This window comes from Stenella coeruleoalba (genome assembly GCF_951394435.1).
Source record: "Stenella coeruleoalba genome assembly, chromosome: 12".
Lineage (NCBI taxonomy): Eukaryota > Metazoa > Chordata > Mammalia > Artiodactyla > Delphinidae > Stenella > Stenella coeruleoalba.
In genome coordinates, this window is record NC_137158.1 from 41,244,474 (window position 1) to 41,270,604 (window position 26,131).

The 26,131-nt window shown below is 37.5% G+C and overlaps 1 protein-coding gene and 1 pseudogene across 2 annotated transcripts in view; both read right to left on the reverse strand.

The window, feature by feature from the left end:
• The window catches only part of AK9 (adenylate kinase 9), a gene marked incomplete at its 3' end in the record, with an annotated part of 120,560 nt that overhangs the window by 70,734 nt on the left and 23,695 nt on the right, over positions 1 to 26,131 (reverse strand). The window contains exons 9-15 of the mRNA XM_079939416.1: positions 24,954 to 25,028; positions 20,073 to 20,171; positions 16,648 to 16,787; positions 16,387 to 16,567; positions 12,112 to 12,256; positions 1,690 to 1,773; positions 73 to 221 (exon numbers count right to left, since the gene is read on the reverse strand). Coding sequence (XP_079795542.1) covers positions 73 to 221; positions 1,690 to 1,773; positions 12,112 to 12,256; positions 16,387 to 16,567; positions 16,648 to 16,787; positions 20,073 to 20,171; positions 24,954 to 25,028 — 873 coding nt within the window. The remainder of the gene's footprint in view (positions 1 to 72; positions 222 to 1,689; positions 1,774 to 12,111; positions 12,257 to 16,386; positions 16,568 to 16,647; positions 16,788 to 20,072; positions 20,172 to 24,953; positions 25,029 to 26,131) is intronic.
• Positions 18,125 to 19,966, reverse strand: LOC307195219 (alpha-2-macroglobulin receptor-associated protein-like; annotated as a pseudogene). The gene is made up of 2 exons: positions 19,944 to 19,966; positions 18,125 to 19,331 (listed from the first exon to the last, which is right to left on the reverse strand). The product of its transcript is annotated as an alpha-2-macroglobulin receptor-associated protein-like (transcript).

Sequence of the window (26,131 nt, forward strand, 5' to 3'; positions counted from 1 at the left end):
ACATATACTAGGTTAACATTTTCTCAGTTACTGTGAAATCAATGATAAAAATAAAGAGCCTGGATTTCTTACCTCTTGGAGAACTTCGTCTAAGATTTCAGCAATTTTTTCATGTGGCTGTTCAAAGTTCATGTCCTTTGCCATTTCAACCGTCTCCTTTATTATGGAAAGAACTTCTGGATGATCTGCAGTTACCTCCTCTATCACATATTCTATTACATCTAAAGTAAAATAAATCAATAAATTAACGCCATTAATAATTTTAGTAAACAATGCTATTTGCAATAGAACATGATTGTAAATACCTAACCCAAGGAAGTACTCTTTGTGTTCCTGCAGCACATGCCCGAAAAAGGGAGAAATAGACTGGATGGGAAATAAGTCAGGAATCATAAAATAACAGAGCAGTGGCTTAAAGCCAGTGCATCAGAATGGAAGTGAATGAGGCATGAAAAAAGTCATGTCAGGCAGGAGTCAAAACTCAGGAAGCCACGGAGAAGACGTAGGAAACAAAGGCTTCCAGGGGTCAGGCTAAAACTTGGGCATCTAGGGAATGAGTCAGAAAACAAAATAAATACTTCCAATTATAAGCATGAGACTAAATGCGACAATAAGAGGACGGGAGGTAGGCAAGTTGGAGGGGATGGAAGAAAGGGTGGCATAGGCTGGTTTTTGAAGTGTTAGACTTGATTCTTGTCTCATTGTGTGCTGAATGTTTCCTTACACGACTGAGCTGGCTCACAGGCTGCACCATGATATAAACATTCATCCACTCCTCTAATGGGACATGAGATTGGCAGCTCCACCTGACTCCTCTACCTCTGCCTTTCCAATAGTGCCTCCTGAGCTGCCCCAAGGCTCTATCCATCAGGGTCTCATGCGAGAGCCCAATTGATCCTTGCCCAGAAAAACCCCAAAGGACCTTTGAAGAGCAGCTGCCTGCTGCCATCCCTGTCATAAAGTGAGAAGTCTGTTCTCAGGGATAGAGAGAGCCAGCAGTTTCTGGAGAGCCAGAGTGGAAGAGGCAGGAACCCAAGATCTTCCGATAGCCAGGGAAAGAGGACATGAGGAGGCAGAAATAGCCAGGCAAAGGTACTAAATGTGACAGAAGATGCTAGTGGTCTATCCAATAACTGGTCTCCTTTTCCTTAGTAACAGAACCCTGATTTTGTTAGGGTCAGCCATGTGCCTAGCTAAAAACACTACATCTCCTAACTTCCCTTATTGTTTGGATGGCTGGTAGATAAGATGCAAGAAAAATTTGGGAAGGGGAGGCGGTGAGTCTTCTTGTTTTCTATTTAAAGAGGAACAACTCAGCTGGATGGAATGCCAATTTTTTGTCCCTTGTCTTTTCCCTTTTCCTGCACACTGATATGATGGCTGGCACGCTAGCAGCCATCTTGTGAATTATTACAGTAGCCACATGCCAGGAATGGCAGAAAAAATAGATCTCCTATCTTCTCAATATTCTTGTTCACAAAAACAATATATCACATGTTATTTTTTCTGTGTTCCTGCATGTCTAACTGTTCATATTATAGTAGCCTTTAAGATAAAGTAAGTGGATATTAATAATACTTTTTTCAAAAAAAACCACACACATGTTACTCCTTCAAAATTCTAAAGGAACTATTTGTGATTTTTAGATCCACAGTCTAAGAGAACCAAATTACCCAAATGTTAATTTACCTTTTTTTGAATCCAACATTAGATCTTGACTAGAGTCTTGTTGACTTCTTTGAAGTGTAGACATTTTACTTGTTTCTTTTTCATCTGTGAATAAAACTCTGTTAACACGTAAAGAACAGTATTTAAAGTGTAGGTGAATCCCAAAGAAGATTGTGGTATGGGTCCAGGGACCCAGGACTCATGTTCCCAATTTCTTAAAAAATTAAAATAACAACCATAATAATCAAATAGGTAAACATATCTATCAGCAGTAGAAAATAAAGATAATGACTTAACTTATGACAAAACCAAGAGTAATTTCAGTTTCATATAATGCCAGTGGATGTAAATTGAAAAAAAAAATCAAATTTTCCCTTCCTTAGGTAACTAACAGACTCTTGGCTCCAAGAGGTAAAGGCTGTGCTTATCTCAGACACAGGGGGGAGAAAGGGTGCCTTTTACCAGGGTACACTGGCAGTGTTGGCATCCCTCTAGCAGTGGGTAGAGGCACTGATGACTGCTTCTATCTTGGACAGCTTCCCCCAAAGAGGGAACAGATAATACAAGGGAGGGGCTCCCTTTGTGTATGTACTGGTGCTGGGAATTCCGCAGCAGCAGAGATGGGGTTCCCAGATGCCACTTGGCCAAAATTTTAATTTCTGGGTCTTCTGTTAAGTGTGTGTGTGCGCATGCATGCTGGGGGAGGAGGAGTGTCATATATAAGTTTCTGACAGTGCCCAGTTCAATTCCTACTCAGCTTGAAATAAACACAAGGCAAAGACACGTCTATCTGAATCAGGAGGAGAAACCAAATAGAAAAGATCAGCCCTACATTATATAACACAATAAATTATATATGCAATTAAAAATTAAATACAAAAAGGTCAGACCAATAAAAAAAAGAATATAAGTATATATATTAAATCTCTGGTTGAGAGGAAGACTTTTTAAGCCTGAAAGTAAATGGAAGAAATCAACAAAGGGGAAGTAATGATTTGACTATGAAAATGTGAAAAATTCCTCTACTTCAAAAACAGCAAGCTGATTTAAAAGACAAACCACCCAATTTGGAAAAAAAATATGAAAAATAAGTGAGTAATATAGAAAATGTATATAGGAACCATATAACTGATACAATTTAGAAAAATGGGCAAAAGACAAAAATGGTCACCTCAGAAAAGAAGAAATATAAATGGCTAACACAGTATTAAAATACTAAACTTCAGAAATAGTCAAATAAAAACTAAAATAATATTTAAAAAGAGAAAATACCGAGGAAACTATAACATGTAGTTTGTATATTCCTGACGGGAACATAATTTGGAACAACTTTATGCAAAGCAATTTGACTGTCTGTAGCTTCATACTCATCAAACTAGTGACTCCACTTATGTCAACATGCAGACAAAACTTCATGTAGAAAATTCATTGGAAAAAAATTTACTGGAGCATTATTTGTATTAGTAGCAAAAAAATAATTTAAGTTTTCGATGTAATGAACTAGTTAAACCTATTACCTATAAATAGGGAAATTGTGCAGTAATTTTAAAGGAGGGTTAAAATATTTTCTAATGAAATTATATAATTAAATGTAACATTATAAATAAAAAATAAAGATAGTTTATATTGTATGCTCTTGATTATATAAATGGAAAAGTTTTATAAGGGTAAATAGCACTAAATGATAACATTTCATTGCTACAACTTTGGGTTTATGATGCTCTGATTCCAACCCATTAAAGGAAGCAGAGAGCTTTTAAGAAAATTTATTATTGTATGATAATAATTGTGTCACGTCTGGAAACATACAAAAAAATCTGGGGGGCGTTCTAACTGTATTAGGCTTGCTGGGTTCTATTTTCTTCTTCATTCTGGTAAATCTATTTCTGTTCTACAGCTGCTCAGTTTAAATCTGTAAGAGAGAAGCTAACTCTTTTTCTCTTAAAGTTTCCAACTTGAGGGAGGGGGTGGGTAATTTTAAGCTTCAATATAAACATGATAAAATATGGAATAAATGGGAATAAGATCCACAAGCATGGCATTAGCAGCTCATTTTGTGACCGTCTTTATCATCTGACTTCATTTTGGCTTCTTCACTGTCCTCTAAAGAGCTTTCTCTTTGGGATTCAAGAGTGAACACTGCAGTGAAAGAATAATGTGCTTTATCAGCTAATCTGTTTATATTAGAAAAGATTTGGCTAATAATATTAGCAACATTTTCTTTATCATCTTCATCAAATGACAGATGCAACTCTTCTGAGCTTTTATATGCATCAGTTGGGAACTCATTTTCCTTCCTTTCAAATTCTCTTTGAGGGTCTTTTGAAGTTGACTGGGCTGAAAGAGAGTAATTGGCTGTGTTAGCAAAAGGTAGCTGGGGGTGGGTAGACAGCCTTGGGCGTGTGAGTTCTGACTCAGTGTGGCTTTGGTGAATCATTTGGTCTCCTTGTCTAAGCTTCTAGTGGGCAAAATGAGGATAATTAAACTGAAAACATCACTGCAACATTAACTGAGATAATGGGTGTAAACAATGAACTTAGAAAAGGCTTGGCACACAGGAAGCCTGCTCCATATTAGCTGCCATCCTCTGTATTATTATATAATTTTCTGTCTTAAAAAACCTCAGTATTCTCCACTGACAAAATTTCTTAAAAATATATTGGAGTGTGTGATGAATTGGGAGATTGGGATTGACATATATACACTAATATGTATAAAATGGATAACTAATAAGAACCTGCTATATAAAAAAATAAAATAAAATCCAAAAAAATATATATATATAGGAGTAAAACCCCTAGCAAACAAATTCCAATTTTTTAAATGTTAAAAAGGGTTACCTTATTGTCAGATTTGGAATAATTAGTGAATTTGAAAAGAGATTTAGGTTTGTAGCATATAAGAGATATCATCTATTTCTATAGTCCAGTGAGAAAAGGCAATTTGTGGAAAGATGTAAAATCTGTGATATCATGCCACAATTTGATGTGAAAGGAATCACTACAGACTCCGAGAAACATTACAGAACACTGTTCATCCTCCAGAAGCCCTGCTTCCTCTCTCCATCCACGTTTCAGTTAAATGTTCCCTCTTCAAAGATGTCTTCCCTGGTTATCTTAACACTCCAGTGCCCCTACCACAATCACCACCTGCCCGATTACTGTGTTATATATTTTTTCTATCTGTTTACTTTTTCCCCCTCTACCCCCCATTAAAATGTAACCACCTCAAGGACAGGAGCTTCAAGTGTCTTGTTCACCTCTGTTGCTCAGGGTCTAGAATCATGTCTAATACAAGAAGGTACTCAAGTGTTTTTGAATGAATTAAAGAATTCATTTTTGAATGAATTAACAAATGCATTTTATCCAGGCTCAAACAGATTGAGTAACAAGCCACCTTAGTAGTCTGGGTCAATACTTCTCAGGCTTTAGTTTGTGAGTTGTCCAAGAGTATTTATCTTTAATTTTGGTCTTAATTTTGAAGATAATATGATAAATACATAAATTCATTCTTTTTAACATCTTTATTGGAGTATAATTACTTTACAACGTTGTGTTAGTTGCTGCTCTATAAAAAAGTGAATCAGCTATACGTATACATATATCCCCATATCCCCTCCATCTTGTGTCTCCCTCTCACACTCCCTATCCCACCCCTCTAGGTGGACACAAAGCACCAAGCTGATCTCTCTGTGCCATGCAGCTGCTTCCCATTGGCTATCTATTTTACATTTGGTAGTGTATATATGTCCATGCCACTCTCTCACTTCGTCCCAGCTTACCCTTCCCCCTCCCCGTGTCCTCAAGTCCATTCTCTGCATCTGCGTCTTCATTCCTGTCCTGCCCCTAGCTTCATCAGAACCTTTTTTTAAGATTCCATATATATGTGTTAGCATACGGTATTTGTTTTTCTCTGACTTACTTCACTCTGTATGATAGACTCTAGGTCCATCCACCTCACTACAAATAACTCAATTTCATTTCTTTTTATGGCTGAGTAATATTCCATTGTATATATGTGCCACATCTTCTTTACCCATTCATCTGTCAATGGACACTTAGGGTGCTTCCATGTCCTGGCTATTGTAAATAGTGTTGCAACGAACATTTTGGAATATGACTCTTTTTTAATTATGGTTTTCTCAGGGTATATGCCCAGTAGTGGGATTCCTGGGTCATATGGCCGTTCTATTTGTAGTTTTTTAAGGAACCTCCATACTATTCTCCATAGTGGCTGTATCAATTTACATTCCTGCCAACAGTGCAAGAGGGTTCCCTTTCTCCACACCCTCTCCAGCATTTATTGTTTGTAGATTTTTTGATGATGGCCATTCTGACTGGTGTGGTGATACCTCATTGTGGTTTTGATTTGCATTTCTCTAATGATTAGTGATGTTCAGCATTCTTCCATGTGTTTGTTGGTAATCTGTATATCTTCTTTGGAGAAATGCCTATTTAGGTCTTCTGCCCATTTTTGGATTGGGTTGTTTGTTTTTTTGATATTGAGCTGCATGAGCTGGTTGTATATTTTGGAGATTAATCCTTTGTCAGTTGCTTCATTTGCAAATATTTTCTCCCATTCTGAGGGTTGTCTTTTCATCTTGTTTATGGTGTCCTTTGCTGTGCAAAAGCTTTGAAGTTTCATTAGGTCCCATTTGTTTATTTTTGTTTTTATTTCCATTTCTCTAGGAGGTGGGTCAAAAAGGATCTTGCTGTGATTTATGTCATAGAGTGTTCTGCCTATGTTTTCTTCTAAGAGTTTGATAGTATCTGGCCTTACATTTAGGTCTTTAATCCATTTTCAGTTTATTTTTGTGTATGGTGTTAGAAAGTGTTCTATTTTCATTCTTTTACATATAGCTGTCCAGTTTTCCCAGCACCACTTATTGAAGAAGCTGTCTTTTCTCCATTGTATGTTCTTGCCTCCTTTATCAAAGATAAGGTGACCATATGAGCATGGGTTCATCTCTAGGCTTTCTGTTCTGTTCCATTGATCTATATTTCTGTTTTAGTGCCAGTACCGTACTGTCTTGATTACTGTAGCTTTGTAGTAGAGTCTGAAGTCAGGGAGTCTGATTCCTCCAGTTCCGTTTTTCTTTCTCAAGATTGCTTTGGTTATTTGGGGTCTTTTGTGTTTCCATACAAATTGTGAAATTTTTTGTTCTAGTTTTATGAAAAATGCCATTGGTAGTTTCATAGGGATTGCATTGAATATGTAGATGGCTTTGGGTAGTAGAGTCATTTTCACAATGTTGATTCTTCCAATCCAGGAACATGGTATATCTCTCCATCTGTTTGTATTTCTTTCATCAGTGTCTTATAGTTTTCTGCATACAGGTCTTTCGTCTCTTTGGGTAGGTTTATTTCTAGGTATTTTACTCTTTTTGTTGCAATGGTAAAGGGGAGTGTTTCCTTAATTTCTCTTTCAGGATTTTCGTCATTAGTGTATAGTAATGCAAGAGATTCCTGTGCATTAATTTTGTATCCTGCTACTTTACCAGATTCATTGATTAGCTCTAGTAGTTTTCTGGTAGCATTTTTAGGATTCTCTATGCATAGTACCATGTCATCTGCAAACAGTAACAGGTTTACTTCTTCTCTGATTTGGATTCCTTTTATTTTTTTTATTCTCTGATTGCTGTGGCTAAAACTTCCAGAACTATGTTGAATAACAGTGGTGAGAGTGGGCACCCTTGTCTTGCTCCTGATCTTAGAGGAAATGCTTTCAGTTTTTCACCACTGAGAACAATGTTGGCTGTGGGTTTGTCATATATTGCCTTTATTATGGTGAGGTAGGTTCCCTCTATGCCTACTTTCTGGAGGGTTTTTAAAATAAATGGGTGTTGATTTTCATCGAAAGCTTTTTCTGCAACTATTGAGATGATCATATGGTTTTTATCCTTCAATTTGTTAATATGGTGTATCACATTGATTGATTTGTGTATATTGAAGAATCCTTGCATTCCTGGGATAAATCCCACTTGATCGTGGTTTATGATCCTTTTAATGTGCTGTTGGATTCTGTTTGCTAGTATTTTGTTGAGGATTTTTGCATCTATCTTCATTAGTGATATTGGCCTGTAGTTTCTTTTTTTGTGACATCTTTGTCTGGTTTCTGTATCAGGGTGATGGTGGCCTTGTAGAATGAGTTTGGGAGTGTTCCTCCCCCTGTTATATTTTGGAAGAGTTTGAGATGGATAGGTGTTAGCTCTTCTCTAAATGTTTGATGGAATTCACCTGTGAAGCCATCTGGTCCTGGGCTTTTGTTTGTTGGAAGATTTTTAATCACAGTCTCAATTTCAGTGCTTGTGATTGGTCTGTTCGTATTTTCTATTTCTTCCTGGTTCAGTCTCAGAACGTTGTGCTTTTCTAAGAATGTATCCATTTCTTCCAGGTTGTCCATTTTATTGGCATATAGTAGTAATCTCTCATGATCCTTTGTATTTCTGCACTGTCAGTTGTTACTACTCCATTTTCATTTCTAATTCTGTTGATTTGAGTCTTCTCCCTTTTTTTCTTGATGAGTCTGGCTAATAGTTAATCAACTTTGTTTATCTTCTCAAAGAACCATAGTTTTATTGGTCTTTGCTATTGTTTCCTTCATTTCTTTTTCATTTATTTCTGATCTGATCTTTATGATTTCTTTCCTTATGCTAACTTTGGAGAGTTTTTTTGTTCTTCTTTCTCTAATTGCTTTAGGTGCAAGGTTAGGTTGTTTATTTGAGATGTTTCTTGTTTCTTAAGGTAGGATTGTATTGCTATAAACTTCCCTCTTAGAACTGCTTTTGCTGCATCCCATAGGTTTCGGGTTGTCGTGTTTTCATTGTCATTTGTTTCTAGGTATTTTCTGATTTCCTCTTTGATTTCTTCAGTGATCTCTTGGTTATTTAGTAGCATATTGTTTAACCTCCATGTGTTTGTATTTTTACAGTTTTTTTCCTGTAATTGATATCTAGTGCTAACAGCCATAAAAGGGGAAATAGACAGTAACACAATAATAGTAGGGGACTTTAACATCCCACTTTCACCAATGAACTGATCATACAAAATGAAAATAAATAAGGACATACAAGCTTTAAATGACACATTAGACTAGATGGACTTAATTGATATTTATAGGACATTCCATCCAAAAACAATATAATACACTTTCTTCTCAAGTGCTCATGGAAGATTCTACAGGATAGATCATATCTTAGGTCACAAATCCAGCCTTGCTAAATTTAAGGAAATTGAAATCATATAATAAATTCATTCTTTATCATCTAGATGATCATTTGGATGGTATGTTATTTCAACGCTGGTTTTTTTGATGTTGTTTTTTATAATCTCTCCGGCACCTGGTTGGCCTCTCTTACTTGTTTATAGGCTAATAATAAAGAAGAGAGGCAGATTTATTAGGCAAAAAATGTGTTTTTGCCTAGCAAAAGCTCAATACTGCCATGTAAGAAGTAATTTCCTTGATATTTAAATAGTTTCAAGCATAGAAAGTGATGGCAAGCTTCCCAGTTTATATAAAGTTAGTGAAACTCTGATAGCAAATTCTGACAAATAGAGCATGTACACACACACACACACACACACACACACAAACTATAAATGAATCACACTTCTGAGTATAAAAAAAATTCTAGATTAACAGCTAAAAGAAATTCAGAAAATCAGAAATACAAGAATGGCTTAGTGTTGGAAAATATATTAGTATAATTGATCAAATCAGTAGGTCAACGGATTAGAAATTTTATGATCATCTTGATAGATTCTGAGAAGGCATGTGATAATGTCCAACATCCATTCTGGATAAAAATATTTAATAACGTTATGAATAAACATTGACGAGATACCTTTACTGAGGCCCACTATCACTTCCACCATTTAACATCATTCTAGAACTGCTAGCCTACATAATTATTCAAGAAAGGAAATAAGCATAAATATTGGGAAAAAAGGAGTTGAAACTATGCTTCTTTTCAAACGATAAGATTGGCTATCTGCAAAACTCAAGAGACTCAACTAAAAATCTATCAAAACTAGGAAGTAAGTTTAGTAAGGTGGCTTGTTACAAAGAAACATAAAAATCAAACAGCTTTCCAACATACAGGTAATAACTACTTGGAAAACGTAATAGAAAAATAATCCCATTTAATAGTAACAAAATGACAAAATTTCTAGAAATAAACTTATTAAGAAAAGTATTGACAATACATGAAGAAAGTTATAAAATGTTAAGGAAGGTTAGAAGTATTAGGCCAATAAATGGAGATTTAATCTGTCTGCATGAGAAGATTTAATAGTAAAGATGTGAATCCTCATCAATTTATTGTAGAATGTTAACACAATCCTCCCACTAGGATTTGCTGTAAAACTTGACAAAATTCTCCAAGCATCCCAAAGCCTAGTACAGCTCCTGGCACCCAGTATGTACTCATTTTATGGATAAATGAAAGAATACCCAGGAATAATTTTAAAACAGAATGTTTTGAGGAGGAACTTGCATTACTGGATTTAAAATGCATCATAAGATTTTAATAATATTTTGCATTAAAGGTTGTAATATAAAGATCAAATCACAGAAAGTTCAGAAGTTTACACACACACAAACTTAAGATAAAGTTGCCCTTTCAAACATCCAGTAGAATTATGGATAATTTAATAAGTGTTATTTGTAAAATGCCTCACCATTTAGAAAAAATGAATTTAGATCTCTAGCACAAAATTTATGACAATAATTACATATTAATTAGAAAGAAGCATTATTTTAAAATGAGATAATGCAATTTTGTATATGCCATAGGACCATAATTAATCATTACAAATATGAATAGAAGAGAGAAGGGTGAAGCATGCATCACATTCTTATCAGTGAATATCTCTGGGGAGTAAGTATGAGTGACTTTTTCTTCCATGTGCTTTTTCCAGTTTTCTGTGATCACTTGAGAGACACAGGAGATAAGAATACAGACACTGATTTGAATCCTCATCACTTGCTGCCTGTGGTCAAATCATATAACTCCTCTGAGCCTTAATTTCTTCATCCACTAAAAATAGAGATATAAATACCTACCTTATCCATATGGTTATTGAGGTTATAATTTTATAACTTCATTTTTAAGGTGCAAACAAAGCTTGTCCACTTGCTACTTGACTTATGTTACCTGCCTGGCCCCTCTTGGCAACTGGGTTTGCCACCCTAGTCTAGACATAAATATTTAAGAAATCCTTCTGCTAACACTTCAAACAACAGCAACAACCTACTTCACAGGTCTATTATGAGGATCAAATACGAAAATACATGTAATGCATTTAGCATAGCCTCAGCATATAGTAAATGCTCAATTAATTTAGCTATTATTTCTTTCGTAATGAGGAAAATTTTATTAGGAAAAGAATATTTGAAATTGAGGCAGTGATGGTTATAGTAGGATGATTATATAGTAGGATGGTTATAGTATGACAGTATACTGCCACAGCTTCTGGGAAATCCAAACAGTGGTGGTTAAATCTAGTCTAAAATTGCTGGAGCTAATCTCAAATTTTGGATCCAGATCTTTGAATGTGAGGAAGATCCCACAAAATGTACAGGAAGTGCTGCACTGAGAGTATTCCATTAAGAAGAGATGTTTAGATTAAACTACTTTCATGTGTTCTAAATGGTAGATATAAATTCTACCAAAACCAATCAATAAATTTTCAAAAGTAGCCAAGAAATGAAAACTCTCATTTTTCCTGGAGAAAACTAGAAACTCGCCCTCCCCCCAACCCCAGACCAAAACTCTGTGTCTATTTTAAAATAATATGATAAGCAGTGAGACTCAGGAAGAGGAAGAATGGTCAAGAGAAAGAACTCTGGGACTTTGGAAACGAGGGTTCAAGTCTCAGCTATGCCACCAGCTGGGTGAATATATCAGGAAGCCATTTAACCTACTGTGCCTCTGTTTCCTCATCTGTAAAGTTATGTAATTGTGTTAATGGATCACCAAGTCTTTTTCCGGTTTCACTGTTTTATAACTTTTGGATTTGAAATTAATATTCCCCAAATAGAAATATTTAATTACAATCAAGGCTGATACACAGCCTAAAACAACAGCAACAACAGCAACAACACAAACTCTACAAGTCAGGTGAAGTGTTGTCATCACAACTGGTATAAATAAAGGTGCAAATTCTGCTCAGTCTCTGCCCAGCAAGCAGATCTATTAAAGTAAAGAAATCTGAATTTGGAAACTCTGATTCCTTTCCTTAGTCGTCCAGAACTTAAATCTTTTTCTCTGTGTAAGATTCAGGTTTATGTATATTCATTTCTTCAACCACTTATTAAGAGGCTGCAATGCAGTGTGCAAGGCGCCAGGGATATCAAGACAAGCAAACCAAGTTCTTGCCTTCAGGTAGTCAAGCTTAACTGTTGACCTAAGCTTAAAACACACATTTTAAACAGATAGTTCACCTTGTTTTTTAGCTTGTAGTTCTGAGAGAAGCCGCTCTTTCACAGCTTTAATGGCTGCTTCAGTGGCCTCAGCTATAGTATTTCTGGTTAGCGTTTCGAGGGCTTTATCAAAACGTGGTTGGACAAGTTTATCGTAGTCAACTACCTGCAAAGAATATTTGAGAAAACCAACATAAGCACAAGTTACTCTGAATATTAAGCACACTGTTCATCTACATCTATTTCTATAGCTATACCTATCCATCTCAAAAATCTTAATGCTGCTGGAGGTATGTTATTCTCAGAATTCAGTGATTTTTGAGTACTTGCTTTCACAGAAATTCAATATATATATAAATATATATTTATATTTGTATGATCATGTAATATACATTCAAATTACATGTATATTTTTAAAATCAACATTTTATGGATAATCTACATATAATTAAAGGCACCCATTTTAAGTACAGAGTTTGATGAGTTTTTACAAATATATACATGACGACCACAATCAAAATATAGAACATTTATATCACCCCAAAAAGTTCCCTCTCATCCCCCTTTATAGTCAGTTCCTGGCACCTGGCAACCACTTTGTTTTCTGTCACTATAAATTAGTTTTGCCTTTTCTAGAATTTCATATAAATAGAACCATACAGTGTATAATCTTTTCCAAGCTTTCCTACCTTAGCATAATGTTTTTGAGATTCATCAGTGTAACTGTATATCTCAGTAATCTATTCCTTTTTGTTTTTGAGTAGTATCATTGTATGAATATACCATAGTTTTTAATCCATTCATCATGGACATTTGGGTTATTTCCAGTTTTGGCAATTTAAAAGTACCAATGAACATTTGTGAGAAAGTCTTTTTGTGGACATTACATTTTCACATCTCTTGGATAAATGCTGAGGAGTAGAATTACTGGGTCATATGATTAAGTGTATGTTTGACTTTATAATAAATAAAGCACTAAACAGTTTCCAGAGTGGTTAAGGCTATTTTAAAGTCCTAGCAGCAAAGTATGAAAATTGAAGTTATTCCACCTCATCACCAACACTTGGTTTTGTGAATCTTTCACATTTTAGCCACCCTAGTTGGTGTGAAGTCTCATTGCAGTTTAAATTTACATTTCCCTAATCACTGACAATTTTGAGCTTCTTTTTATGAGCTTATTGGTCATTCACTTACCCACATGTTTTTAAGCATATGTTCAACTTCTGCCTAGTTAAAAAATTAGGTTAGAATTCTACATATATTTTGAATATAAGTCCTTTGTTAGGTAGATTATATACTTAATACTGAATGTTGGGATGTTAGATTTATATATGCCTTTTAAGTTTAAATAATATTTCCATACTTCTAGATTCAATTTTGCTTTTCCTTCAATATGCTTATATTACTTTATTCCATGCCAACAAAAATACATCCACACCATCATTTTTAATGGATGAACAGTACTGTATTAGATGAATATATTACAACTTAATATTTAACTAAAATACCAATTATATTTAGATATACAAGATTTTGTTATTATAAACTAGGTTATGAAGAACATAGTTATGTATACGTCTTTGATAGTTTCTTCAGGAAAAACATATAGTTCAAAGGATATGTATAGATTTTAGGCTTTTATATGTATTTCCAACTGCTATCCCTAATGATTATACCCTAACCAGCAATGTATGAGAAATGTACTTTCCCAATCCTAGCCACACATCAATACTGGTCGTTAATATGATTTTTCAACAGTGAGATTGACATGACATATATCTGTTTTTTTTGGCCTCTCCCTGGTTATCAAGGTGATACTCCTTTTCTCATGTGTAATGGCTATTTGGATCAACTATTTTGTGAACTGCCTGTTTACTATCATTTTCCATTGGGGCTTTTACATATTGATTTGTAAAAACTCTTTACATTTTAAAATTATAATTCTTTTGTCTGACACATACTGTGATGGTCTTAAAACATGTCCACAAATGCTTTAATATTCCTTTCTTCAGAAGGTGAAGCCTAATTCCCCTCTTCTTTAGTGTAAGCAGGACTCAATGACTTACTTTAAATGAATATAGTATGGTGCATTTTTCATTTAAAAAGGGAAACAGGGGCTTCCCTGGTGGCGCAGTGGTTGAGAGTCTGCCTGCCGATGCAGGGGACACGGGTTCATGCCCCGGTCCGGGAAGATCCCACATGCTGCGGGGCAGCTAGGCCCGTGAGCCATGGCCACTGAGCCTGCGCATCTGGAGCCTGTGCTCTGCAACGGGAGAGGCCACAACAGTGAGAGGCCCGCGTACCGCAAAAAAATAAATAAATAAATAAAAATAAAAAGGGAAATGGCAAACCACAGAGTGGTAGAAAATATTCATAATGTTTATTAGAAAATAGTCATAATGTTTATAATAAAAAAAACTGTACACAGACAACATAAGGAACTCCTACCAATAATATGCAAAAAAGTTAAAAATGGGCAAGAGGCTTGAACAAAGTGAACAAACACTTCAAAAAGTGAATATCTGAATAACATATGAAAAAATGTTGAACCTCATTAGTCATCAGGGAAATGCAAATTAAAACCTCAGTGAGATATACCCACTAGCATGGCTAAAATTAGAAAGACTGACCATAACAAAAGTTGGCAGGAATGTGGAACTCTCATACACTGCTGGTAGGATAGTAAATTAGTAGAACTGGTCTTGAAAACAGTTTGGCATTTTCTACACAAGTTGACTATGTATGTATACCTTATGTCCCAGAAATTTTACTCCTAGATATACCTTCAAACTATATAAAGATATGCATGTATACACCAAGAAACAGGTACAAGACTGTTTATAGCAATGTTATTCACAATTCCCCAAACTGAATCAACCTAAGTTTTATTGACACTCAAATGGATAATAAATCATAATATAATTCAATCAATAGAATACAATAAAACAATAAAAATAAGCTATAGCTATAACATGCATAAATATCACAATTATAATGTTAAGTGAAAGAAGCTAGACACAAAAAACATAAACTGTTTTAAGTCCATAAAGTTAAAAAAATATGCAAAGCTAATCTATGGTATTTGAATGTGTGCTTACATGGTAAAACCATAAAAGAAAAGTACAGAAGTGAGTATCATAAAGTTCAGGGCGGTGGTTACCTTTGTGGAAGGAGTAAGAGGACTGATATTAGAAAGAGGCATAAGGCGGTTTCTGGGGTTCCGTGTCTGACCTAGGTGGTGGTTACATGGGGGTTTGTTTTGTGATATTTCAATGAGCTTCACTTTTCTGTACGTTTGTCATATTTTACAATAAAAAAGTGAAAAGCAAGTAGGAAATGTTACCCCTGTGTTTAAAAGAATTTAATAGCATTTGGAATAAATTCAAACTCCTTCCCAGGGCCTGCACTGTCTGACTACATCTTCAGCCATCTCCACCTTGTGCTGTTCCTCCTTTCACACTACATGCTCCAGCCACACTGGCCTTCATATAATTCCTCTACATTCCAATCCCTCATCAAATCCTTTGGCTCTATCTTCAAATTATATCCCAAATCTGCCCACTTCTTACCACCTCTACTGCTATCACTCTGGTCTAAGCTAAAAGTAATTTCTCTTCACTTACCGAGGGTGGAGAATAAGATCACTGAGGGGAGAGGTCAAGGAACTGTCAGGTCAATGTGTTGGGAGGGTCATCTTTGTAGATAGTGAAATCACCAAGAATGATGACAGGAATGAGTGTGTGGAGGAAGGGTCGGTGGGCCAGGAGGGGTGTAACCCAGGGAACAGGAGATGAGTGAAACCAAGAAAGGTAATGGGTGGCACAGTCTGCATGACATAGCAGTCAAATCTGGGGACTTTCGGGAGTGGCTATGGTCTGGAAGCTGCACTAAAGCATTGAGGAAGATGCCTTTCCCATTCTAAGCCCAGTGGAACAATTACCCAGTTGACAGTATAAAATTAAGAAAGCCAAGCACAGGGAATTCCCTGGCGGTCCAGCAGTTAGGACTCCGTGCTTTCACTGCTGAGGGCTCAGGTTCAATCCCTGGTCAGGGAACTAAGATCCCACAAGCTACGCTGCGTGGCTAAAAAGAAATTTTTAACTTAAAAAAAAAACAGAAGAAAGAAACACCTATCAAGCTGCATCAGAAGAATGATTTATTAAAGCTGGAGTTTGGGGGGGGGGTTAAAAAAAAAAAAGAAAACTGAGTACAAATCCTAAAAGTCCTAAAATCCCACAAAGTATAATCAAGTATAGATAGGTAGAAAGCTAGTTAGGTAGCTAGCTAAGTAGTTACCTTTCCTTTGTAATGTTTTGCAAGCAGATTGCTAAGTGTTGTTTTCCCTGAAGACTGAGGTCCAAATATGAACACTTTAAATGGTGGTGCTGGCATAGGTGGAAGAAGATAGGGACGTGGGTTCAATAAAAATGTTTTTAATGCTTCTTCTGATGAAAGCCAGTATATTTTACCTAGAAAACTTAAAAAATGACATTATCATAAACAACTGAAAAGAGGTATGGGCAAGTTTTTAAATTAAATTCTGAAAATCTTACTTACCTCACAGAAAACTCTGGCAATCCTTGAAAAATTTTACCTTCTTTTAAAGTCACCGGACATGTATGTCCCCATCTGCTTCTCTGCCATCTGTATCTCGGTGCAATAAGTTTACAAGCTGCAAGAGTACGGAACAGCTCATCCTGTTAATAGCAAACAACATTAAAAATGTGGGCATAAGTTTGGCTGAAATTCACATTATTATTTCATTTCTTCTTTGATCATGTTCTACTATTTAAGAAATAATTCATAAAGGAAATTTTGGTTTTTTCCTCAATTGCAACCATTCTGTACTTGTCCAAAATTTAATAAGACAAATAGTTTTCATTTCTGTTTTAAGACCTTGTTTAAATTTTACTGAGCATTTTCTCTTGTAGGGTAGGATGAGCATAAGGTGGATAGAGCATTTTCTATTATCTGTTTCAGGAAACAGATTCTGAAAAATTCTTATTGAAAAGGTTTGAAAACATACCAGAATCTTAGCTAATTTACATAAGTTTTAAAATAGGAAGATGTTACATGCAGATTTGCATTGACTTAGCTGTTTCATTCTTCTTAAATGTAAAGTCTCCCTCAGCAATCCTCTGTTCGTCACCTGCAGAGTAGCTAAGAACCACTTCTCTACCGACTGCAGACTGCTGAGAGGGTCACTGTCCTAGCGCTACCTTGGCAGGGACAAGAGAACTGGAGGGAAACGACATGGTAGGCAACTGCTAGGGGGACAGGTCCAGGCTGGCTCCCTCCCACCTTCAGACATGGATCTCACATGTATTGCTGGTTCCAGAGCTGACTGTGGAGGACAGATGAGAATGGAAACTCTGGTCTTGCCTGCACTGCTGCAGTATATGAGAGCAAAGAGGCATGCTGGTTTCGGGGATGTTGCATGGATGTCCCCACCTGAAGGCTGGAAGAAGCTAGATGGGAAGGAAACTGTCAATGCTTAGGGGAGCTGAATGACACTGAGAACCTTGTCGGTGGGGCACATTTGGCTACCACCCTTCTCCATGAGTCCACAGACAACGAGCTAGGGACTGAAATGTACCCAGTTAAGACAGGAAGCAGGCACTTTTTCCTTATCATCCCTATTTCCTGTCCAAACTTGAAGAAAGTGTGTGAATAGCAGACCATGCTCCTCTCTCAACTTTGAGCCCCCGAGGCTACATATCTAGCGGGGGCTGAGGGGCGATGAAAAGATGAGCTTTCAAATGAGTTCGATATCACAGCCGTAAAAATGATCATGACTGTCTCTGGTTAAAGGCAGACTGAACACATACATTTGTGTTTGCTTTTTTCCTAAAACCTTGCAAAAATGACAGCAGAGGAATGAAAAAAGAAATGAACTCACGAGGACACGGAGACTGGGAGAATAGACCAGAGGAGCTGACAGCTAAGCAGCCGCAGCTATACGCTTTTGTCAACTAGAAAGCAGAAGTATGTAGCAGCCGCAGCTACACACTTTTGTGTGTAGCTCCCTAGGCGCTCAGAGCTCATTGTGGTGAGCCCTGGAGACCCGGCTGGACAGATCTTGTCAATATTTCTTTACCTTGTAGCCTAGCTCCTTGGTCTTCTCCTCCAACAAGGCGTATCTCTCTGTTCCGTGCCTGCTGCGCTCCCGGTGGCCAACCACGTGCTTGTTCGTGATGAGATGTTCGTTCCAGCTGCTTCTGATAGTGGTTATGCTTTTCGATTTTGGTGTCAAAGTGCTTGAGCTCTTCCCAAAAGGATTCCAGTTCCTTCTCTGTGAAGGTGGCTGACCTGGCCGGGTCCCACAGATCCATCACCTGGGGCTCGTCGAACTCTGCCTTGGCGCCGCAGCCCCGGTGGCCGACTTTCTGCAGGTGGTCGAAGTCCTGGCTTATGTCCCGCAGCCTGTCCTTCACTCGGCATGTCTGCTCTGCAGCACATTCTCCTGGCTGTGGGTCATGTCGGCGGGACTGACGACGTTTTCCTTAATTTCTTCTGTCCTGCTCAGGGTCTCCTGAAGGTCCTTATTCTCCTGGACCTTCTCCCTGTGATGCTGAAACTCCCACCACGACTGGTCCAGTTCTTCATTGAAAAACCTCCCGAAGGTCTTCGCCTTGTGCCACAGCTTCTCCAGCCGGGGGTCCTCCAGGCTGTGGTCCTCGGTGCCGGGGCTGAGGACGTTGCTGCTCACGGCTGGCCTGGGCGTCGTTTCTCCCGTCCCGACCAAACTTGGCCAGGATAACGTTGAGACTGCTGATAAGTTTTGCTTCTTTCTCTCCATCTTCATCTAAGCCTTCAGCCTTCAATCTCTTCCTCTTGAATTCGTCCCTTTCGCGTATGTATCTTGAAGCTCAAGCTTATATCTTGATCAGCGTGGAGCTCGCACAATTTCACAGGAGAAAGATTAAGCCGCTGGGCCTTCCCCCACAGCTGATTCTGCTTCTCCTGGCGGAACTACCCCCGACCCGGGCTCGCGCTCCGAGGGCTGCGCGGGCTCATTCTTATCCCGCGAGAACTTGCCGCCGTGGCCGGCGGCCCGCCGGGCCTGGGCGGCGGCGGCGGCGGCGGCGGCGGCGGCGGCGGCGGCGGCGGCGGCGGCGGCGGCGGTGGTAGTAGTAGTTGCCGGAACTCGCGCAGCGCAGCCCGGACCCTCCGCGATGCCGTCTTCCTCCTCTGGAAGCCGAGACCCCGGCAATTGCGGGTCGGAAAAGCCCCCAGGTTTTCTGAATACTTTAAATTTTCCCTTCAGTTATGACCTAGAAGTGACTCAGTACCTCAGTACAGAGCTTCTGTGTGCATCAGGCCCACCTTTCCTCCTCTTCAGCACCAGTTCGTGTTATATATTCCAGCTATATTCAGCCATTAAGATCTAGGGATTACACAGTACAAAATAACAAAATGACCTCTTTCCTTAAATTTATTTCCACAATTTATTTGAATTATAGTATCTATGATTCTGGTATTAGTTTTTTTATTTCTATTTTTATAGGTGAATCTAAACTTCCCAGAATAGATCATATCCTCCACTTAAAAGTCCTGGTAGCCCTTTTAGCACTTGGCAATTATAATTTGATCACCATCACATCCACAATACATCAGGGCCAGGAACACAGTAGTTATTTTAAAAATTGGTTGAATGATTGGGGAAACGAATGAGTATAGAGTTGAGGGCTTTTATGTCTTTGCTTTCTTTGGTGCTGCAAAATTTTGAAACTGAACTTGGGTTTCTTTATTTCTTATTATTCCTGTCGTTGGTTGATCTGATTTTATTGTCTTTCTTTGTTTCAAAACTTTTGTTGTGTTTAGTGTCTACAAGAATATTGTGCCAATATTACAGCTTCCCAAATATCAAATCCATTTTTATAAAAGGTATCCTGAGAGCCTTTTAAACCTTGAAAGGATACAAATTAAGGTCACAACATATAGTGAAAGGGTAGACTTTCAAACAGTTAAAAATAACTTACATTTTCCATCGTGTCATTAATTTCTTCCTCTGCACTCTGAAGTTTGGTTAAAACAGCTGCTCTTTTTAGGTTCAGATATTTAAGTCGATCCATAACTGTCTAAATTTAAAGAACAAGTCTTTTAATACATTGGCATTTGAACATCTCAAATGTCCTGCAAAAGTCATGAGCTCATGTGTAGAATACTGCCTTGTTCTTCCTAGCTTCTGGTAGTTTGCCGACAATGTTTGGTGTTGCTTGGCTTGTAGATGCATCCCTCCAATCTCTGCCTCTGTTGTGACATAGCCATTTTCTCCCTGTGTTCATGCGTCTCTTCTCTTATAAGGATGCCAGCCATATTGGATTAGGACCAATCCTAATTCACTATGGCCTCACCTTAACTTGATTACATCTGAAAAGATCCTATGTCCAAATGAGGTCACACTCACAGGTATTGAAGGTTAGCTCCTCAACATATATTTTTGGGGACACAGTTCAACCCATGAGAGTCTACCCTTTGGTCCCCAAATATTCATGCCCTTCTCTTGTTAATTCCCTAATTTATGTGAGAATCCTTATCTCATTGGTATTGAGCTTCTCCATGTAACTTGTTCTGGCCAATAGAATGTGGGCAGAAGTGCCAGGGTGCCATTGCTGGCCGGGGCCTCTAGGCTTGGCAAGTTTCAACCAGGCCTGTTGGAACTTCTGCCCTTTACCTTGAGGAAAGTGTGTCCCAGGTTGTAAAAAGTAGTCAAATTCTGGATATATTTTGAAGAAGAAGCCTGCTGTATATGCTGATGGGTTGGATGTGGGATATGAGAAAAAGAGAGGAGCAGCTGGAAGGATGGATGTGACATATACTGAGAGGGGAAAACTGTGGGAGGAGTGTATTTGGGGCAGGGTGGTGGTGATGGCGGATCAGGACTTTTATCTTGCACATTTAATCTGAGATGACAATTATACTTCCAATTGGATATATTGGATATATTTAGTAGCAGTTGATTATACAAGTGTGAAATTCAGGGGAAAGGTCTGGTATAGTAATTTGAATTTAAGAGTTGCCAGCATTTAGAAGGTATTTAAAGCCATTGGGTTGGATGAAGTCTCCTAAGAAATGAGGGTAGACAGAGAAGAGTGCTCAAGGAATGAGTTCTGGGATCCTCCAACTCTAGAGGTTAGAGATGTAGAGTGTTAGTGGTAGAATGAGCTATAGTAGTGTGGGGTCCCAGAAGACAAGGGAAGAAAGGAGCAGGAAGGAAGAAGTGATGAGCTGGGTCAAATATTGCTTCTAGGTGAATTAGATGAAGACCAAATAGTCACCACTGGCTTTGATCAGGAGATCACGGATGAGCTTGGCAAGAGCATATTCTAAGTGAGGAGCTTCTCCCTAATTTGGTTGCACCACCAGCATTATTACTTATGTGGCCACCAGCCATATCAAACTAAAAATCTGGGCATTGCTTCTGACTTTTCTCTCTCCCTGTCCTCCTACATTAAGTAGCTCCCAGGTTTGTCTTCTGTCCATTCCCACAGTCACTACCCTAGGTTAGACCACCATCTCTTATCTGATGTGCTGCAAAAGTCAGAACTAGTCTTCCTCCCACCAACCTGCTTCTCCTCAGTTTTTCCTTTGCATTGCAGTCTGAGTGATCTTTCTTAAATGGAAGTAGAAGTATTTTACTCTCTGGCTTAAAACCTTTCACTGGCAGCCCACTCTCTCATGATGAGGTCTAAACTCTTCAACATGGCTTATGAGGCCTTTCTTGCTGCAACCCCTGCTTATTCCTAAAGTTTTGGCACTACTCCACTCCTACTCCATCCCCCTAAAAACTCCTCCATCTTCCAGTCCTTCATTCATTTCCTAGAACTCACTAGGCTCTTTTTTGCCTCTGGGGCTTCACACAGACCCTTCCCTCAGCCTGGAACACTGTCCCACCTTCCTCCCCTCACCAGCCCTCACGGTCTAATTCTTACTCATCCTTAGAGTTTCAATTTAGAAATAATTACAAACACATGGCCTTCCTCATGAGATTAGGTCCTGTCCTTTTGCCATGAGCTCCTATAGTACCTTGTACCTCCCAGATGATAACACAAACTGCCCTTGAAATATTTATTTTCCCCCAACATATTGGATACTGTGTGAGGGGAGGGACTTCTCCGACCCCTTCCCATCTGTATCCCTAGAGCTTATCATAATGCTGCACACCTATTAGGTGTTTGAGAAGAAGGTAATGTATTTTTGTATTATTTTGTATTGGACTGTATATTTTTTGCTTTTATTTTTTTATGTAATGTATATTTTTGTATTTTGTAATTTTTATGATGCATATTATTTTGTATTATTTTTGTATTTTGTACTTTTGTGTTTTCTGGTTATTTTAAAACCATGAGTGTATATAACTTTTAAATCAGAATGCAGATATTTTTAAAAAAGGCACAAGCTTATAGATACAGAAAGCAGATTGGTGGCTGCCAGAGGTGGGGGGTGGAGGATGGGAGGTAGACAAAATGGTTGAAGGAATTCAAAAGTATAAACTTACAGTTATAAAATAAATAAGCCCTGGGGATGTAGTGTATAGCATGGTGATTATAGTTGATAGTACTATATTGCCTATTTGAAAGTTGCTAAGAGAATACATCTTAAAAGTTCTCATCATAAGAAAAAAAATTCTTTATGTATGGTGTCAGATGTTAGCTAGACTTATTATGGTGATCATTTCACAGTATCTACAAATATCGAACCATTATGTTGTATACCTGAAACTAATATAATGTTGTATGTCAATTATACCTCAGTTTAAAAAAAAAAGAATGAAGATATTTACATTTTGGGGGAAAAAAAAAGTACCTTCTCTTCCTTAACATTCTAAGTGGGAAGTTATCACGTGAAATATATTTAAATGATGTATTTAGTATGGTTACCATAAACAGAAGAATTACTATTATGTTTTTGCCAAAAATCATGCATTAGTCTTTCAAATTCACACATTTAAAAAAAACCCTTTCCCAAGCATTTTTTGCTTTTTTTCTGATCATAAACATCTTGAACAAAAATCTTCCTGTATATCTCCATGTATTTCCTTAGAATAAATTACTAGAAATTGGGCCTCTTTGGACAGATGATAGACATTAAAAAAAATCTTTTGGGGCTTCCCTGGTGGCGCAGTGGTTGAGAGTCCTCCTGCCAATGCAGGGGACACGGGTTCGTGCCCCGGTCCGGGAAGATCCCACATGCCGTGGAGCGGTTGGGCCCGTGAGCCATGGCCGCTGAGCCTGTGCGTCCGGAGCCTGTGCTCCGCAAAGGGAGAGGCCACAACAGTGAGAGGCCCGCATACCGCAAAACAAAAAAAAATCTTTTGGATACATATATGCCGTATTATTTTCCAGGAAGATTGTGCCCTGTATGCTCCTACTGAAAGGGTATAAGAGCATTTCACAAACCCTCCCCACAATCCTGGATATTGGATAAATTTGTTAAATCTGCTAAGAAAATGCTGCTTTTTATTCTTTGTGCTGTTTGCATTTCTTTGACTAATAATATGATTGTAGAAGTTTAAAAAAATATATCATTAGACATTTCTTGCTAAATTACCTGCGCATGCCCTTTACCTGTTTTTTCTATCGAGATGTTTGCTTTTTTCCTATTGAAATATCAGAAGTTTTAAAATATTTATAAAAGATACTCCGCATTTGTTTATAATAAGTATGGAAACTATTTCCCCTCATTGTCATTTGTTTAATAGTGAAAATAATATTGTATTTTCAAATATGCATATATTCTGTTTAAAAAAAGCTTTATTGAGATATAATTCATATACCATATAATTCATCCATTTAAAGTGTACAATTAAATGGTTTTTAGAATATTCAGAATTGTGCAACCATCACCACAATTAATCCTAGAACATTTTCATCACCCCCAAAATATACCCTATACCCATTAGTAGTCACTCCACATTTATCCTGGGATCTCCCACAGTGGTAAACCCACGCCCCCCACCCCCTGCCACTAAGGAACCACTTATCCATTTTTTGTCTTTGTAGATCTGCCTATTTTGGACATTTCATGTAAATGGAATCATATGATATGTGATCTTTTGTAACTTTTCTTTACTTAGCCTGTGTTCAAGATTCATCCATGTTGTAACATGTGTCAGTACTTCATTCCTTTTTATTGCTGAATAATATTCCATTGTATGAGTATACCACATTTTATTTATCCATTCATCAGTTAATGGACATTTGTGTTGTTTCTACCTTTTAGCTATTGTGAATAGTGCTGCTATGAATATTCATGCACAAATTTTCATTTGAACACCTATTTTCAATTCTTTTGGGTATATACCTAGGACACGAATTGCTGAGTCACGTGGTAACTCCATGTTTAACCTTTTGAGGAACTGCCACACTGTTTTCCAGAGTGGCCACACCATTTACAATCCTACCAACTATGTACGGGTGTTCCAATTTTTCTACATCCTCACCAACACTTGTTATTTATTGTCTGTTTTGGTTTCTGTTTTTAATTTTAGCCATCTTAGTGGATTTGAAGTGGTATCTCATTATGGCTTTGGTTTGCATTTCCCTATGGCTCATGTTAAGCATCGTGTCCTGTGTCTATTGGCTGTTACCTGCTTTTCCTTTTCTTTGAGGCACTTTTGGTCACACAGATTTTAAATTCAAATGCGGTTTTGATTTAAATATGGACATGAATATGAATAAATACCACATCAAAATTTTAAGTGTCAAGATGAATTTTTAAGTGTCAAGATGAATTTTTCAAAAATAAATGGTATTAAAAAAGTAAATCTATTAATGATATTTATTAAAATAAGTATAATCCAGTTGATACTTTTTTGATTTTCCAAACTGTGGCATATTCTTACTAAGCATTGCACTTACCGTGAAGAGCTCCTCTGGGGGCTTATTTCCGTCTAGCTCAATGAGATACTGGGAATCGTGTTCAGCCATTACTTCCTGCAGATGATCGAACACAAGCCTCATCATTCAAGATCATTGGCAAAAGATCAGAATCTTAATATACCATGAAGAAATATTTAAAGCTAAATTATTTGCTTTATACTTGACATAATAGTTGTTATTTTCAGGAGAGCTTTTACAAAAGTCTAAACTAGTCTTCTTACCATGAATTTTACTCTCTTTCTGTTTTATCCATTTTTCTCTACAGTGAAGTCTTAGAGTCTTTCCCAACAGAAGTGTTTTGGGGCATCTATCTCTCTGTATGTATTCATAGAATAATTTCTACCAAACTGCTAGCTGAAGAATGGGGTTGGTTCATTTCACTTTTTATTCCCCTGGCTGTGGGTGATGTTCAGTATCCAGATATCCATCTCTGTAAACTGCCAAACCATAACCTCTGTACAATTTTCCGTTAGACTCTTTCTTCTGCTTAACATTCATGGAGAATCTTTAGCCCTTATCTGCCATATGGTTTGTAAATGTTTTGCTTTGCTATGATTTATCTTTTGACTTTGTTTATGGTATCTTTTGCAATATAAAATATTTTTATGATGAAATCTGTTCTCATTGTTTCTGGATTTCCTTCCTTGCTTAAATTAGATTTTCTCTATCTCAAGGATATATTAATATTCTTATAAATTTTCTTCCACTATTTTTTTTACCATTAAAATCTAAAATCCAAGGGATTTTATTTTTTGACATTGGCAATGTTGAACTGTATCTGAGTCTTGTGTTCCCAGAAAGTAGGGATGGTGGGGAGATAAGACCCACCTCCACCTTTCCTCAAAGACTTGGATAAGATCCATCTCCATCTTTTTTCATGATTCCCATAGGACCTGAGGGTGGCTCCCTTGTTTACCTGCCTCCATAAAACCCCAGCCCCCTTACTTTTCTTTGAGAAAGTCCTCCTTAATGAACATTCTCCCTGTTGCAATCGTCTGAACAAAATCATCTCCATAAATGTCCAGTACATTTTGTCTTTCATAATACTGCGCAAGGTCAGGTTCTAAGTATTTCTTTTCTTCTAGACAGAAGGCACATTATGTCTGCATTATTTATTTAACCATAAATAACCATGCTCTGAACAAGGAAGTACATTA